Consider the following 16,724-nt stretch of genomic DNA (forward strand, 5'->3'; position numbering starts at 1 on the left):
TTTTTTTTTTTTTTTTTTTTTTGAAGGTGGAGTGGGCAAGAGAATCAGTTGTTCATTGGAATCTCCTGTAACTACTCTGCATCAGGTGGTAGTCCACGTAATTTGTGGACTGGTGAGGAGTTGTATATGCTTCTTCTACGGAGTAAATCTGGTTGTACAGGGATTGAAGGTATACACCTGACCACAACAGTCATCGGCACCAAGATATCCCCAACCCAGCAAGACAGCTCACAAGGACAAACAAGGTCAGAAGTAAAGTCTATATTATTAAAAAAAATTCTAACCAAACACCGCAGCCAGCCAATCGACTATGCAACGGTCTGATGCAAAACATTCGCCCGGTAACTCTCCGACCGCTCCAACAACTCCTCATGCGTCCCACTATCCACACACCTCCCCGCCTCAATCAAAAAGATCACATCCGCCTTGCGGATCGTATTCAACCGATGCGCGATCGCCACAACCGTTATGCCTTTCGCCGCGCGCTCCAGCCCCTCCTGCAACAGCTTCTCGCTCTCCGCGTCCAGCGCGCTGGTCGACTCATCCAGGATCAACAGCTTGGGTTTACGAACGAGCGCCCGTGCGATGGACAGACGCTGCTTCTGCCCACCCGAAAACTGCGACCCGTTGGGGCCGCACATCGTCTGGTATCCGTCCGGCAGGGCGATGATGGTCTCGTGGATGTTGGCGAGTTTGCACGCTTCCTGGATCTCCTCCAGACTGACGTCGCGGCCCGGCGGCGCGCCGAGGCTGATGTTGAACTCGATCGTGCCTTCGAACAGCACGCTTTCCTGCGGGACGAGGGAGATGGTATCCCTGAACGAGACGCCCCGGGTCTGCGTTACATCGAGACCATCCACCACGATGGAACCCGTTGAGGGGGTGTACAGTCGCTCCACCAGGGAGATAATCGTCGATTTGCCGGCGCCCGAGGGGCCGACGAGGGCGGCGAATTTGCCCGCAGGGATGTTCACGCTCAGCCCGTTCAGCACCTTGATGTCCGGGCGGGCCGGGTAGGAGAAGTGCACGTCGCGGAGCTGCACGGTGGAGGCGCCCCCGCTGGATTTCTCGGTGGACGTGGCTGAACTCTCAATGTCCGAGGACAGCGACGGTGGGAGCCGGTCGACGTTGCCGCGCATCTTATCCGAGCCGATCTCAATCAGCCCAAGAATCCGCGCCATAGCGGCCTTGGAGGCGGACAACTCCGGAGCCAGCGCGAACATCTGACTCCACAGGAGGGCGCTGACAAGCAGCGAGAAAACCACGATCAAGAACTGCGTCTGGGTGTAGTTCCCAAGAATAATCTGCTTGGCGCCCCACCAGTACGCCAGCGCGTTGACCATATTACCCAAAAAGTAGGTCATCGCTTGCCAGAAGCTGGCTTGCAGCGTCACCTGCAGTGTCTCCTTGCGGGGCCCCTTGAGCGAGCGGCGGTAGCTGCGCAGAGTCAATTCCTCGAGCGCCAGGGAGGCGACCGCCTTGATGGACGTGATGGCCTCCACGCCGATGTCGACCGACTTGGTGTACGCGTTCTCGTGCTTCTCCTCGAACTTGCCCAGCACGCGCAGCTCCATCAGACCCGCGCCCAGGAGCAGGGGCACGAGGGCTAGACACACGAGAGCGATGCGCCAGGCGATGATGTGCGTCATGACGATAGCCGCGATCAGGTTGATCGTGATGGAGATCAGGGTACCGATCACCGACCCGCTCAGACCGGCCAGCGCCTGGCCGTCGCGGGTGATGAACGACAACAGCAGCGCCGGGGTGCGGCCCTCGGACTGATGCCACTGCAGATCCTGCTCGAACAGCGAGCGGAACGAGAGCACCCGCACGGTGTACACGATCTTCTCGGAGATGCGACCGAAGCCCGCCCAGCTGACCACGTTGGCGAAGAACTCGATGATCGCCAAGATGAAGAACATCAACCCATAGAAGTTGCCGCTGTGGCTAATGCTCGAGGCCCCCTTGCACGGGTTCAGACTGCCCACTGTGTTACCGAAGATCACGGCTTCACCGGAGAACGCGCCGCCGACAATGGCCGAGCCGATCAGGGCCAACAGGATGTACAGGAGGTGGGGACGCAGGGCCGGCGCGTAGCCCTTGGCAAGCGCCCAGACGGACTTCTTCGGGGTAGCGAGCTCTTCAGGGTCGGCTTCTTCGTCCGAGGTAGGGGTGTTGCTGGAGTCAGAGGCAGGCGTTTCGTGGACCACCGGGCTCTTCTCGGCGGGTTCCTCGGTGTCGGCCAGGCTGGCCTTTTCGTTCTCAATCTCCACGTCCGTCAGGGAGGGTGGATCCGAGCGACTGGCATGGTCAGCGGTGGCAGGGGCGTCGTCCGAGGCGGAGGACATGCCCTGCAGCTTCACGAGGTCGGCGTAGGCACCGTTCCGCGCCATGAGCGTGGCGTGGTCACCCTGCTCGACGATGGTGCCCTTGTGCATGACGACGATATTGTCCGCGCCGGTGATGGTCGACAGGCGATGGGCGATGGTGATCATGGTGCGACCGCTGGCGATGTTGTTGATGGCCCGCTGGATGCGCTGCTCGCTACGCGAGTCGAGCGACGCAGTGGCCTCGTCGAGGATCAGCACCGCCGGGTCCTTGATCAGGGCGCGAGCCAACGAGACTCTCTGCTTCTGTCCACCACTGATCAGACGCCCGCTCGATCCCACCAAGGTTCCGTATCCATACTGCAGCGCGCTGATGAAGGTATCGGCGTCAGCCAGGGTCGCCGCGTGCTTGACCATCTTCACCACTTCCAGAACCTCGGGCCCGCGCTTCTCAGCTGCGGCCATCAGATCATGTCCCTCGCGCACCTCCGTGGAGAGCTCTTCCAATTGGGTCGTCAGCAGCGTTTCCTTGAACCGTGCATGCTCAGGGTTACTCGAATTCATCAGTCCATGGGCAATGTTCTCCAGCAGCGACCGGTCCAGAAGCGAGGGCTCCTGCTGCACCAAGCTCAGGTAACTGCGTAGATCTCTGGTGTTGATGTCGCGCAGGTCGTGGCCGTCGAACATGATCTGACCCTCGGTGGGATCATACAGCCGCGTCACCAAGCCGGCAATCGTCGACTTGCCGCTGCCGGACAATCCGACCAGCGCGGTGTGCTTCTTCGCGGGGATGCTCAGATTGATCTTGTCGAGCACAGTGATCTCCGGCCGGGAGGGATACACGAACGAGACTTCCTTGAACTCGAATCCGCCCTGGGCCTGTCCCTCAGACAGCCGCAGCCCCTCCGTCGTGGTAGCATCAATCAGCGGCTGACGGTCCATATCCTCGCGCAGTTTCTCATACGACGCCACACCGGCCACAAACAGATGTAAGAACGGGGCCACCTGACTGAGCAACAGGGTTGCCTCGACGAGGATGAAAATCACCGTGAAGACCGCACCGACGCTGATGCCGCTGGTGCCGTCACGGACGTGGGCAGCGACCTGCTTGGCGCCCTGCCAGAAAGCCAGACCGTTGGCCGAGTAGGCGATAAAATACAAAAAGCCAGCCTGGATGCCGACCGCGGTGGCTTTCTTCAGGCCCTCCGTTTCAGCCGACTTGAGAGCAGCAGCAAACTTCTTCTCGAGGCGAACATTGGCGCCAAAGGCCTGCACCACCACCAAGTTGTTCAGCGCCTCGGAAGCAATGGAGGCGGCCGTTGCGGCGTAATCGGACATGGCGCTGGAGTATTTCTCGATATAGTGACTCCCGATGAAGGACATGAGAAAGTAGGCGGGAATCAGGGACAGTAGCTCGGCGGCCAGCTTCCAATCCTTAATGAAGGCGACGATGTACGCAGTCACGAAAAAAGACAGACTGGCCAGCACGATGCCCACTTTCTCGGAAGTCCCGGACCGAATGGTTTGGATGTCGCTGCTGAGTCGCGAGGCGACCTCCCCGGGGGGAAGTTTGTCAAAGTAGGAGGGCTCCTGGCGGAGGAGGTTGCGGAGGTATTTCTCGCGAAGGCGTTGGGCCAGACGGGCGCCAGAGAGCGTCCAGCAGGTCAGGTGGATGTAGATCAGGACGAATTGCGCGATGCCCAGGTAGACAATTAACAGAATCTCGTGGTTGATGCTGCCTTGATCGGAGGAGCGCTCGCTTTCGGTGTCGGGGTGGGTGCAGGAGATGGTGTTGAAGTCGTCGAGCAGTTCACCGAAGATGATGCCGATGATCGGAAAGGGCACACCTGATCCGATAGCAGCGGCAATGCCGGTTAGCAACAAAACGACTTCATATTTGGTCGGATTGCCTGCCAGAAGCAGGCGGGGGAAGCCCGCCAACTTCTGGACGAACATGATGAAGGGGAAGAGGAGGAAGGGGGGATTGGCGTGTGACTGGAGCCAGCCAGTTGCTGCAGTGATGGCTCTCGCAACGCCCTCGGGAAATGCCTGCACACGCAAAGAGAGGTTGCATTCACACTTTCTGGGAAACGTAGGAGGAGATGCAGAGAAGAACAAGACGGAAGAAGAGCAGCCCCGGTGACTGAAGAATGAAAGGTGACAGGGACCACTGCAGAGGCTTTACGTAAGGTGCAGAACCTCAGAGCAGCTTGGCTGCTTGGCTGGAGGAGCAGCGAAGGAAAAGAAGGAACAGAAGGAGAAGAAGCGAAAAGATAATCTATCCAGACCCCACTTGTGGAGGTGGTATTGTATACCCGTATGAGCAAGGTACCCGTTCTGTCACAATACTTGTGGTATTTTACGGGCGTATTGGGCGAGCCAGAAAATTCTTCCCTTCCGCTCCATATCTTTGTGCTTTACGATTGGCCACCACCCGCAACCGACCCGCGCACTACACTTCCTTAGCGGCAGAAAATAACTCAGATAGCGAGGATCAGATAATTTCCTGGCCCAGGGATGGAGCTGTTTGACGCACCTTGGGTTCTGGGATGCCCTCCAGGGGACAAACTTTCGAAACCACATCCGGAAATCTAATCTGATAATCTCTTCTCCCTCACTTTGGCCTGCAGTTGGACGCAGAGTCAAGTGGAGATAGAGCGACAGAGACATTCTCTTCCTTCCCTTCCTCCGGTGCCGGACCTTTTCTGCCTTGTCAACCACGCGGCGAAAAAAAGAAATAAGACCACTCGGAAGGAAGAGGGGCTTGACTCATGCCAAGTGGCCACTGCAACCACTGACCCATCGGAGGTCGGGCCTTGCGTGCGTGCATACGGCGCTTATGGAGAATTAGCCTGTGCAGTAACAGGAATTCCAGTAATTCCACTTCTCAAGGCCTCAGGCTGCAGTGTGCTTATTCATCCCAGAACAGCCACACGTGACTGCTCGAATAAAACAAATCGAACCAATGAGTACAAAAGGGACAAAAGGATCGAAGATGCACGCTGGTCCACCATGGAGATAACTCTCGGTGAGAAATTGAAGGAGAAACAATCACGAAAACATCACGCTGTGCTAGCAGCAGTCCGCATCGACCATGCTCCCTGAGGCATATAGGCTTGGAGCACATCCTGAATCTCATCGTAGTCCAAATGGTCAGCCCAGTCATATGCCGTACGCTGATATGAATCCTCAACCCCTGGGTCCGCGTCGAACTCGATCAACACCATCACCACAAGCAAGTTTCCCTGGCGCGCCGCATACGTGAAACATGTACTCCCCGTCGGTGTCTGCTAGGAGACCTGCCCCTGGTCATATTCCAGCCATCGACGAACCACTCAATCATGGCCGTTTAACGCTGCTCAGAGAATTGGGTGCCAATATGATAATCAACATTGCCAACATCAACGTCTGCACGAGCGAGAAACATCTCCACAATTATGATATTTTCGAGACCCATCTCAGCGGTGGGGGAACAGGGGACGGCAATGCGTCATGTCGACCGTGTTCACCACCACGCCGGATCGATTGTTCAGTTTGCTGACAGTGTCTACTGTGCGAGTTCCACCGCCATGCCGAGTAGAGTCATGTCGTATGAATCTTTGATGTTCGCATTGACCCGGTTAACCCCAAGAAGCGCATCCACGATCGCGTATTGCTCGTGAAAAATAGCAGTGAAAAGGTGCATATCGACCAAACATACAGATCTTAGGATCCAAATCGTTGCGCTGCAACAAGAGCCGAGTGATCTCCAGGCTTACGACTCGCGCAGCGAGGGACAATGGAACATTGTCTTTCTCATCAGGTGGTAGATCACCTTTGATAGGATCCACATCCTCACGATGGATTTTCTGCAAGGCCTCATTCAAGTTGAGAATCTTGAAGGCCTCTACACATAACTATAGTGGTCAGTATCCGTCAGGGCAAGGCTTAGGTCGATAAAACTCACTGCAAACGAGACGCAGATGGAGGAATCCCCACTCCTCTTTGCTCAAGTCCCAGTCCTGAGCCACAATGTGGCCCAGGACTAGCATCATGATCTCTGCCGAAAGGCAAAATAGATTCAATTCTTCTGAAATGGATTTGGTTTGGGCGAAATGCTGTGGTATTTGAGAAGTGTTAGTCATGGGTGTTGGGGGACGAGCAAAAAGCAGCAAGGTAAACAAGCAGAAGTGAGAGTACTCTTCTTTTGCGAAAGAGAAAATGAAAAAGGTTAGCGGCATACCCCAGCCTCTTTCGTACGCCGGGTTCAATGAAAAATAAGATTCACTGGTCCATCTACTGCGCCCTGGTGGCTGAAGCCATTGTAGGCTATACTTCTATAGCTGGCACTTCCCCACAAGGACATTTCATAAAGAATCCTTCCCAACACGTCACCTCTGGCCTTCCTCGTTCTTGTCCATTAGCATAGTGTGAAATTTTCTCCGTTGCCATCGCCAGACCTCCCGTCAAGTTTGGCTGCAAGAGCATATATACTTCATCTTGCGACGGAATACAGGCCAAGTGACAGATAGTCTTGGCTCACCCACTAGTTTGCGGGGTAGCCACGCTAGCTCCGAATCTCTTCAGCTCGGACGACTTTTTTGCCTTTTGTCTGCAGCTTGCTTGCATGTCTTCCCCTAATGGATCCCCTATCCATCTCATCCGGCGTGGCAGGGCTGATTGGTTTAGCTCTGCAGGTAGCCCCTGTCTTCCAGTCGTATGTCTCGAACGTCAGGTCCGCACGTGATGATGTCCAGGCTTATCTCGACGAGGTGGCAGCCTTGTCCCAGGTACTGGATCAGATGTACACATTTCTTGATTCCCGCATGACAGGCGACTGTTTCCAAACAACCGAAGCTGTGCTGCTGCAAACCATTAAATCATGTGAAAGATCCCTGTTGGAGCTGATTCGGATGCTGAGAAAGCCGGTAGGACTGAAGAAGAAGTTGCTATGGCATCTTGAGAAGGAGAAGGTTGAAAACATCATTGCCCGCATTCGAAAACACAACCAGCTTTTCCATTTCTCACTGAGTGTCGAAGGATGGTAGGCTATACGCGGCCCTGACAGACTGGATCTTTACTGAGCATACAGGGCTGTTCTTTCGCAGACTCCGGAACAGGTGACCGCTATGTTGCAGCTACAGATGCAGATGTCCAAGAAGATGCATGACATGGTCGAAGCGGCGTCGTTATCAGCAGAATCGGCCAGAATATACCAAGAAAAGACAAGAGAACTGGCTGCGTTGCTGGAAAACGTGTCGATTCTTGCGAAGCCAGCTGAACAACTCTTAGAGATCCAGGAGCGCATAGAGAAGATTGATCGCAGCATCACAGGTGAGCATCTCTTCCCACGCCGTCGCGTTCACTTTCTGTCGTTCCTGCCATAGCTGTCGAGATTGCATTCAAGCTCGTTCGATCGAGCATGTACCACCTCCATGAGAGCCCAGCCTTTGCATCGGTTTTGGCCAAACTCTTTTCAGGACGATAACGCAGCCTTCTAGACAGGCGATCTGGCTTGACAGTCAGTGGGTAGCATCACTTGTCCTTGCTTCGAAACGTGAAAAAAATGATCACGAACAAGGATGGGAAATAAGTGGCCTGGAAATTCTCATGTATTGCCATGGCAGTCAAGGCGGCGTCTCCGTTGCCTATGACGTTTCTCCAATATCAGATGGCAGGGACGAGAGCTTGTGATCGCGGCGTTTACTTTGCTTCATCATACCTGCTGACCTGTAGCAAGATGCGCGAGAACTCGAAATTCTCGAATGGCTTAATCTCGACCAGGGTCCTGGACGTCATCACGAGATACAAGGACGTCGGACCCCAGGAACAGGCAAATGGATCTTCAATCAGCCGCAGTTTCAAGAATGGCTGAAGCCCGATAGCCCCATAAACGTTCTCTGGTGCATCGGAGGCCCGGGCTCGGGAAAGTCGACAATCATGTAGTCACGGAAAGGTCTCGTGTAGTTTATTCAACCGCTAACATTGAATAGGTCGCTCGTGGTTGATGAGGTCAAACACTCACGTACCGTTCCTGACGAGGCAGTAGCATACTACTACTGCGATTATCGAATGCGTACCTCGCAGCCAGCGGCTCTGGTCCTTGAATACTTAGTAAAGACATTCGTGGAGCAATTGGACAGCCTGCCGCAATCTATTAGTCAACTATACAATAACTGCAGACGAGATGGCCGGCGACCAAAGGTCTCAGAGCTTGAGACTATTCTGAACGAGATATGTAGCCTCTTCAGATCACCGTTCGTTTTGTTAGATGCACTGGACGAGTTTAGTCCCACGAACATAACTGAAACAAGACATCTTATTCGTTTGCTGAATGGCCTCGCCCGGAATGGCGCACGTGTCTTCGTGACAAGTCGATACAGACCAGAGCCTGTGTTGGAAGAAGGTAGTGCCATACTCGAATTCGCAGCGGACGGCACAGATATCCGGCGTCATATCATGCATGTGCTCAGCTCCGATGACTCGATGGTGGATATTTTGGATCCGCAGCTGGAGGAGGAAATATGCAGCAAAATTGTTGCCCAGGCCGGTGGGATGTTAGAGCCGAATTCAATCCCTCCGATGACTCGCCTTTGCTAATGATCACAGGTTCCTGCTGGCAGTTCTTCATCTGCAGAACATTCGGGACCAGGTCAGCCGAACAGGAATTCGTCGAAGCTTGAATGCGCTGAGCAGCGATTTGAGCGGCGCGTACGACAAGTCTTTTGATGCCTTGTGGCACCAGTCTGAGGCACGGAAGCAGCTTGCCCTGAATGCTCTGCGCTGGGTAGCATGCGCGTACCGCCCACTGACGGCACTGGAGTTGAGGCACGCCTTAGCGACTGATGACGGCGAATGGGATTTCGACAATCTTTCGCCTTTGAGGCTGATAATCAACAGCTGCTGTGGACTACTGTCCGTGGATGGCTTGGAAGACCACGCACAAGTGCGACTCGTGCATCATACCCTGCAGCAGTACCTACAAGCTACACAACCAGACTGGTATAGGACTGCTCATACAGTCATCGCCCGAACATGTCTGAGATATCTCCTGCTAGAGGCTCTAAACGCTGTCATTGAGGATCAGGACAAGTCAAAGGTAGAACGTTCGAGCAGAATCCCCACGGATTCCGCACGGTCGAGCAATCTTCGACCAAAACAACGGGGCGGGGATCAGCCGATGTCTACTCTCCACAGAGTGTTCGTATATGTCCAATATTCGAAGGATTGTTGGGGCTTGCATGCTGCACAAGTGCCTTTGGAAGACTATGTGCATCTGGCAATGCAGCTTTTCAACGATGCGTCTCGACTGAAACTCCTGTTCCCTGAGAATGAGCGCATTCATGGGCTGCATATAGCCGCTGGTTTCGGGCTTACAGAACTCATAATTCATATGGCCAAGGCAGGCGAAGATGCTCAATGTCTTGACGTGCACTCCCAAAACCCTCTTCAGTACGCATGTGCACACAATCACATGGAGACGGCCCTTGCACTAATCAAGCTCGGGACCAATGTCGCTCATGTGACTCCGAAACGCGACACCGCACTTTTCATGGCTGTTGGAACAGGAAATGTGGATCTGGTCAGAGTACTTCTGGACAACGGTGCACCTCCGGGTCAGATTGCAAGGGATGGCTGGGTCGCTTTACACAAAGCGGCGGATATGGGATTCCTTGAGATTGTGGTATTGCTGGTCCGCCGCGGGAGCTCAGTCTCGAGCAAGTCGGCGCGAAGATTGACTGCGTTGCATCGGGCAGCAGGTCGAGGTTATACCAGGATTGTCGAGTTCCTGCTTGAGGAACAAGCCCCTTTAGACGCAGTAACGTATGATTTATGGACACCGCTCCATGGAGCATCGTCCAGCGGACAAACTGAGGCTGTGGAAGTGTTGCTGCAGCACGGGGCGAATCTTCATCATCAGAGTCTAGACAGAAAGACTGCATTGCACCGTGCTTGTCAAGGTGGACATATCGCGACTGTACAAGTGCTCTTGCAGCACGGGGCCGACATCATGATTCAGGATGGCGATGGTAATCTTCCTTTGCATATCGCAGCAAGCGAAGGTCACGCAGCGGTCGTGAGCTGTCTACTTGAACGATCGACGAGACAGCTACTGCACATGAACAAAGCAAAAAGAACGCCTCTACTCGAGTCACAATGGAGCGGCTCGCGGACGACAGAAGTTCTTCTGTTCGAGCGGACACAGACTATCTCAGGCTCCGATGTCAAGAATGATGTGGAGATGTCAGCTGCCATACACCACGATGATGCAGACAAGGTCACGCGACTTATCGAATCGCAGAAGCTCAGCGTCGACTCACGCGACTCTATCGGCCGGACAATCCTGCAGCGATCCCTCCACGCCGAGTCTTACAAGGTCGCAGAAGTCCTCCTGGGAGCGGGTGCGGATGTGCACGCCCGTTCGCACATCGACAGCTGGCAAGCGATCCACTTTAGTGCTCTGGCTGGAAACGCTAGATGTGTGGAACTGTGTCTGAGATATGGGGCAGACGTTAACTCGCGCACGGAAATAGGCCAGACACCACTCCACCATGCTTGTCGGAAAGGAGACGAGGAAACAGTGCGGTTACTTATCAGACATAATAGTGATATTCGGGCCGCAGACAGCAAATACTGGCAGCCCCTTCATATCACAGCAGATGCTGGGCATGAGCGCATTGTCCGGATTCTATTGGAGCATGGTGCACTCAATCGATTCAATGATTTGCAGTGGACGACCTTTCAGGACTTTGCAGCTTTGCGTGGGCATCACAACCTGGTGGAGTTGTTTCGGGAATTGAGGTATTCGCGGAGTACCAGCTAGTAGTTAGTTTATGGGATGAAGGCGACGCTATCGATGACTTGGCTCTTTGGTGAACTAGTACTGTGCTGGGATACAGGATTCAAGATGAATAGGAAGTTTTTTTTTGTTTATTGATGATCGATCTATTCAACACTCTGTAAAGCATGAGGCAGTTGAGACCATAAGATTCAAAAGAAGAGGTAGTAGTTGTAGAGAGGAGGTGTAACACTGGGGAACTACAGCTACAGTTAACTTATGGGGGAAGGCACAGCCACGGGCCTCCACACCGGACTGTGATCACGTGCACTGTGAGATTTGCGAGCCTTCACTGCAACCACAAACCCCCTGCCATACCTCAGCTTGACTTCCCCATCATCTTCCGCGAAAATCTGATCCGACTGCTCTCGGAAGCTAGAGAGATACTTCGAGGGGACTTCTGCCTATCCTCACCATCCAAACGATCTAAATATGGCTTCATATTTGTATTGTCCATCCACGTCTCGGTCGCATTCTCATCCCCCAAGACGTATCTATACAGCTTGAGACCAATCGTCACGGCCGAGCAGACAGGGGCCAGCGATGCAATCATTTTGCTAGGTTCTGGTACCTCGGCGGTGCTGCGATCTCGCTGCTCGAGATCCAGAGGTCCAGACTCGGTGACTTCGGTGAAAACGCGCCGCAGCAAATCATTGGCAAGCGCCGGGGTCGACATCGCGAGTACGCCACCGGTGCGCTGCGACCCCAGCAAGCGCTCAAAGGCTGCGATGCGCGTCTCGTTCGTAAGCCAGAGCCACTCGGAGACGGAGAAGAACAAGTCGACGGAGAAAGGGGGTTGATACGTCGTGGGCTCCGCGTGGACAAACTCCACGCCGGGGAAATTCTCCTGCGCTTGGCGGATCTCATCATGTGAAGAATCCACCCCGATGACCCGGGCGGCCGGAAAGCGCTCCTTTAAGATGGCGGTGGTTGCACCTGTCCGGCAGCCCAGGTCCACAATGGTAGAGGGGTTATAGTCTGGCGTCTCCAAGAGAGATACCAGATGTGTGGCGGGATGAGTGCGAGCAGTCGTCATGTCTTTTCTGATTCGTTTCTTCGGCTGTGGCATTTGAAGAGCTTTCAGGGTCTCCCAATTCGAGTTGAGGCTGACCCAAAGCGAAGTGAGGCCCGCCCAGCTCATTTGGTCGATCATCTCACTCAATCTCAGCCCCCTCAATTTGGTAGCGCGGACTGAGGGATCTTCGAAGATACGCGGACGGGACCGCTTGTGCTTTTGCTTGACCTGCATGTCCTGCACATTTAAGACCGTCTTGATTGCGATCTTTAAGAAGCGGATTTGGGATTCTCTCTTTTGATGCATCTTTTTGTATTGCTCCTTGATGCCTAGTAACCCACCCCACGGTTTAAGTGACCCACCCCACTTGTTCTTAGCAGCGGGCAGCTCCGACTTTCTGGGCACTGTAGTGGCCGGCCACGTTAGGGTCTCCTTGAGCTTGATGGGACCCTCCAAGACGCTCCTTAGTGAGTAGGCAGTCCGCTTCGGTAACTGGTCTTGTTTTACACGACTCCATTTGTATGTGTTCCACACCAGTGAGTCTAATTTTCTCTCCTCACCAGACGGCTTACATTCCTTCCAGTATCTCTCCTCCTCGGCCATCAGCAGCGAGTCCATGGTTTCGTCCTTGGCGGTGAACCGCTCGGGTTGCCTGGTTGCGGCGGTGGTGGAGAGAAGCTTAACCACTGGCCTTGGCAGTACATGATGAAGAGGATCCGATGATCTACTTCTGAGGATAGAACAACCGCTTGATGGTCCTGCGGTCAGTTTGAGCCCGATCATGGTGGGAAGTGTAGCATCGAAGCAGAGGGTCTATCCACCCGCCCCGATACAATAAGACGGATGTTCGGTTTCCCACCGAATTCCTACCAAAGTGGCGAGGGGCGCGGATGCTGTCACGTGCTTTGAGTCCTATCGCGGGTGTCTTCGGATAAACATCCGATAAGTTAGGAATCACCTCCAATATCCCCATCAACGAGAGAGAGCACAGGAATCCCAAACTCAACAGCAGGGCCGCACAAATAGAAGGTGGAGCACTAGAGAGTTATTGGCCTCGCGCGTACATTATTTGCAACCGTCCAACTCGAGTAGATCATCAAGTTAAGGGAATAGTAACAAGAAAGATAAAAGTCTAGTGTGTCAGCCTCGCGATGCTATGGTCATTTACGCAGTCCGACTGATATTCAAGGTCAAATCGGAACTATTTTCCGTTTCTCGTACTTCATCACTAGATATTCTTCAAGGACAATGGGAGAACGTAAAATCTCCATAAGCTCACAAAGGAAAGTTGAAGAATGGAAAGATAGAAACACAGAGCTAGATTGAGGAGAGACAGATGGACACACTTGATCAAAGCGAATCGAGTGAAAGTTCAATCAGGTTCCTTCGTCTGCCGCAGTCACTGGAGCAAGTTACAAGCCAGAAGATGAACAGCTTAGGTTATGCAGCTGATCCACTAAGAGATCCAGCCGGTTTCCAACACCCCGCATTCCAAACTCAGTCAGGTCGTACATCAGAGCGAAGCGAGTAGAGTTTTTGCCGCGAATGTTTATTATTGTCGCGATTGTGATCAATATCCGATGCACTTCGCGCAAAGAAATAAGGTAACAAGGCATTTCTTTAACGGATTTGAGCCCTCTGATTGATTCCAACGGCGCTGCGGCTCGACTCTACCTGTGTCACTTACCTCACTTTTCCATTTGCTCTTAGCTCCTGGGAAAGTGATGTCGAAGATCAAAAATGGCATGGGTGGGATATTCAACAGCCTCTTTCTCCAAGCCCTGCCTAGAATGTGAAGCTCTTGGCAAGTCTGACATTGTTCCATGTGACTCGCGCGAGTGGGTGTTTGCGGTTCGAAACATTCGTTGAGAGATTTGCGCTCGCCGAGAGGACGAAGCAAGGCGATCTTTACCGGGTGCTCCCCCCATGATGAGGGTTGCAAGATCTTCATGTCCGAATCCGAGAGACTTGCTTCGATAAACTTATATGGAATGAGGTCCGGGGAGTCAATTTGTACCATAGCACCCTTTGTCTGGGACAAGAATTCGACGATCGTTTCGGCGGCCTTGGTGCATTGCTCGGTTATGTTTGATAGAGTTAAAGGTGATAAATGATCCAGGGCGTTCGGGTTGTTTTCCTCGCTGTCTAAAGCCTCCACCTTCCGGAAATGGAGACCACCAAGTCTCCGCTTGTTTTTGGGGATTGGCGGATTATCCTTCCACCATGCGTCTGGATCTGCTCTACCGCCAACGTTTTCATTGGAATTCTGCTTGGCTTGAACATCCGGCTCAGAGAGCGCGTCAGGCATAGTTCCAAAGCTCACTTTGCGCGCTTCTCCAGCGTCAGTCCCTGAAGTGACACGAGGCTGCGTAAGAGGAGTCTGAGGTTGAGATTATGCTTTGAGTCTGATGGGCAACATCTTTTCAGCTTTCACTTGCGAACGGTTATCGGTGACGTGATCAGCATGGGTATTAGGCTCGAATCCAGGGACTTTGCAGGGGTTCGCGTCAGACTTTTCGTTTGTGCCATCCATAACATTGGGGAGGTCAATGCCAGGTTCAGCCTCAGCCATAATTAAAGTTGTCTGTACCTGTCGCTGTGGAGACGGACAGGAGGATGAATGTGGGGGGGATGCGATGATGGCTAGAATGGGTCAGGGAATAAAGAGGATGGAGAAAGAGATGGAGAATAAGATAAAGAAGCAGACGGAGAAGAGGACGGAGAAGAGATAGAAGCGTGGAGGTTGGAGAAGGAAAGTCTCGGTGAATGAGATCGAGGTTATCTGCTTAAGCGAGAGACTCTGCTTGAAGCAACAGGTCCCGTCACATGATCAGGCAGCACACTTGCCTGGCGGGACTCCCAATGAATGAACTTCTTTCTACACATCTTCAGTGATCGTCTCTCAGTGTTTCACTCGATCAGATCGCGGCCGATGCAATCAACCAGTCTGACAAAAGTCGGTCGCCTCCAAGTACTACGAAAGGCAGCTTACTGCCGTCTAAGGTTGCCGGTTTGAGTCCTTCAGGTGTTGGCACAGGCTGAGAGACACGCAGAAACTTGAGACAGTGCTGCGCGGTTGACATTTGGTATGCCCAAGGCCCTTGGAGGGAGTATACAATCGCGTCAACGACCTGGGAGATGGCTTTGTTCTGCCTGAACCGGCTCTTGACGACGATTGCAGCGTGAACTAAACGACTGTCAGCCAATATCCTTCCAGGTTCGCAACCATGACTAACCGACAGAGTCTTCTAGGTGATGAGCGTAGTCCCAGCATCGATCGACAGCCTCCTGCAAGCTTTCACCCGTTCCACGCATAAGCCACGCCACACAGTTGACACTCCGTGAATCTACTCGGCAGTCGTTCGAGAATATCTCCTTAGATATGGAGTATAGGTCGTTGACAACGCCAATCTGAAGACAAGCCTCATCCATGAGCACCTGCATGGTAGGATCCTCCCAAACCTCGTCCGGGATGTGGAGATCCAGTGCGAACTCCATCCAGTGAAACAGCAGGAACATGCCAGTGCGATCGACCCGACATTGCTTCCACTGCTCCAGATCATCCGACATCTTGCTCGAGCCATCTCTCGAATGTGCTGCCGCGATTGCCCTGACTCGCTTAGTATGCCGACCTCGTCTCAAGGAAGAGGCTTACCTTTCTAAGTAGTCGGCCGCACGGAGCAACTGGTCTTTCCTCGGGCTGAGACGGAACATTTCAGCTAACACCCCTCGGACATAGTGCACATATTCTGGGTAGGCTGTTCCATCGGTAAGCTGACCCTGGGTGGCCAGGTGTCTAAGATCATTTGGTAGGCTGTCAAGTCCCTTCTCCAAACGTGGTAACTTTTCATCACTGAACCAAGGATCATCGAATAGGTTATCAAAGAGCTGTAGGCAAGTGAACCATTTGCAAAGTATGGTCAGTCGCTCATAGCTGGTGGAATGGGGAACCATGAAGGCCACAAGAGCAGGTATACGCATCGCACGGATGTTAGATATCTTGCTCTCCTCTACGATCGGAAGGACAGCCAGGATTTCGTCTATCATGTGGTCACACACAGACTTCGTGAACTGGGGATGAAGTCCTCTGAGTTTTGTCGCGGATGGCCAGTAAGTAGGCCAGTGGAAATCTGGACCTTGTCCGTCCATATTGTCAGTGTCTGACCACGAGTTGAGCAGGAGTTTAGAATGGTTGTGGCGAACATGGTGTACAAAATCCGGTGTTGGGGACTATCAGCCAATTTAAGTGTTTCCAACTGAGATACAGCATGACTATCAAGACATGTCGCTTGATATATGGTCTATCTTCGAGTCGATTCTTGTTGAGTGATCGCATCTTGGAAAGCACTGCCAACAATTCCAAGGTTGAGAAAGCCTATCACAGTGGCGGTTCTTGTTCGATCCCTTGCTGATATATGGATAGAAAGCCACCGAACCAGGCGGAGTAATCCCTTGATTCAACCCTTGAAAATAATCCCGCAATGACCTCTTCTTGCAGTTGAGCACCAGCCCGCGCGCGATGCCTGACTGTCGCTATGTGGATGACGTGAGGAGCCAACTACTA

The 16,724-nt window shown here is 53.2% G+C and overlaps 8 protein-coding genes across 8 annotated transcripts; 4 read left to right on the forward strand and 4 right to left on the reverse strand.

The window, feature by feature from the left end:
- Positions 1–308: 308 nt before the first annotated feature.
- Positions 309–4,283, reverse strand: BP01DRAFT_341915 (ABC transporter ATP-binding protein; the record flags this gene model as incomplete). The annotated part of the gene is made up of 1 exon (XM_025573467.1): positions 309–4,283. One exon carries the CDS (start codon positions 4,281–4,283, stop codon positions 309–311), a length of 3,975 nt encoding a protein of 1,324 aa, XP_025430656.1.
- A 951-nt stretch (positions 4,284–5,234) lies between these two features.
- On the reverse strand, positions 5,235–6,358 carry BP01DRAFT_392338 (uncharacterized protein; the record flags this gene model as incomplete). Its single annotated transcript, XM_025578143.1, has 3 exons — positions 5,235–5,523; positions 6,028–6,213; positions 6,274–6,358. The coding sequence occupies 3 exons, from the start codon at positions 6,356–6,358 to the stop codon at positions 5,390–5,392; spliced, it is 405 nt and encodes a 134-aa protein (XP_025430657.1). The 3' UTR covers positions 5,235–5,389.
- Positions 6,359–6,632: 274 nt separating this feature from the next.
- Positions 6,633–7,859, forward strand: BP01DRAFT_64273 (uncharacterized protein). The gene is made up of 2 exons (XM_025579995.1): positions 6,633–7,350; positions 7,399–7,859. Exons 1-2 carry the CDS (start codon positions 6,947–6,949, stop codon positions 7,691–7,693), a joined length of 699 nt encoding a protein of 232 aa, XP_025430658.1. The 5' UTR covers positions 6,633–6,946; the 3' UTR covers positions 7,694–7,859.
- A 201-nt stretch (positions 7,860–8,060) lies between these two features.
- Positions 8,061–9,921, forward strand: BP01DRAFT_276444 (ankyrin repeat domain-containing protein; the record flags this gene model as incomplete). The annotated part of the gene is made up of 4 exons (XM_025571413.1): positions 8,061–8,248; positions 8,300–8,863; positions 8,916–9,378; positions 9,484–9,921. Coding segments are annotated over 4 exons (1,653 nt in total), but the record flags the coding sequence as incomplete, so codon positions are not given.
- Positions 9,922–9,969: 48 nt separating this feature from the next.
- BP01DRAFT_297935 (ankyrin repeat domain-containing protein) lies at positions 9,970–10,359 on the forward strand (the record flags this gene model as incomplete). The annotated part of the gene is made up of 1 exon (XM_025571899.1): positions 9,970–10,359. A coding segment is annotated over one exon (390 nt), but the record flags the coding sequence as incomplete, so codon positions are not given.
- A 480-nt stretch (positions 10,360–10,839) lies between these two features.
- Positions 10,840–11,013, forward strand: BP01DRAFT_269545 (ankyrin repeat domain-containing protein; the record flags this gene model as incomplete). Its single annotated transcript, XM_025571379.1, has 1 exon — positions 10,840–11,013. A coding segment is annotated over one exon (174 nt), but the record flags the coding sequence as incomplete, so codon positions are not given.
- A 318-nt stretch (positions 11,014–11,331) lies between these two features.
- BP01DRAFT_357382 (S-adenosyl-L-methionine-dependent methyltransferase) lies at positions 11,332–12,481 on the reverse strand. The gene has a single exon (XM_025575190.1). It carries the CDS (start codon positions 12,464–12,466, stop codon positions 11,465–11,467), a length of 1,002 nt encoding a protein of 333 aa, XP_025430662.1. The 5' UTR covers positions 12,467–12,481; the 3' UTR covers positions 11,332–11,464.
- A 2,597-nt stretch (positions 12,482–15,078) lies between these two features.
- BP01DRAFT_383248 (terpenoid synthase) lies at positions 15,079–16,309 on the reverse strand (the record flags this gene model as incomplete). The annotated part of the gene is made up of 3 exons (XM_025577413.1): positions 15,079–15,347; positions 15,397–15,770; positions 15,816–16,309. The coding sequence occupies 3 exons, from the start codon at positions 16,307–16,309 to the stop codon at positions 15,079–15,081; spliced, it is 1,137 nt and encodes a 378-aa protein (XP_025430663.1).
- Between the last annotated feature and the right edge of the window lie 415 nt (positions 16,310–16,724).

Source organism: Aspergillus saccharolyticus (genome assembly GCF_003184585.1).
Source record: "Aspergillus saccharolyticus JOP 1030-1 unplaced genomic scaffold BP01scaffold_18, whole genome shotgun sequence".
In the NCBI taxonomy this organism is placed as follows: Eukaryota; Fungi; Ascomycota; class Eurotiomycetes; order Eurotiales; family Aspergillaceae; genus Aspergillus; species Aspergillus saccharolyticus.

What these genes read in the sequence shown, in the direction of transcription:
- BP01DRAFT_64273 (XM_025579995.1), top strand. Translation starts at nt 6,947, where the DNA reads ATGGATCCCCTATCCATCTCATCCGGCGTGGCAGGGCTGATTGGTTTA. An exon ending in TCACTGAGTGTCGAAGGATG is followed by an intron (nt 7,351 to 7,398) that starts GTAGGCTATACG and finishes CTGAGCATACAG; the next exon opens with GGCTGTTCTTTCGCAGACTC.
- BP01DRAFT_357382 (XM_025575190.1), bottom strand. Translation starts at nt 12,466, where the DNA reads ATGCATCAAAAGAGAGAATCCCAAATCCGCTTCTTAAAGATCGCAATC.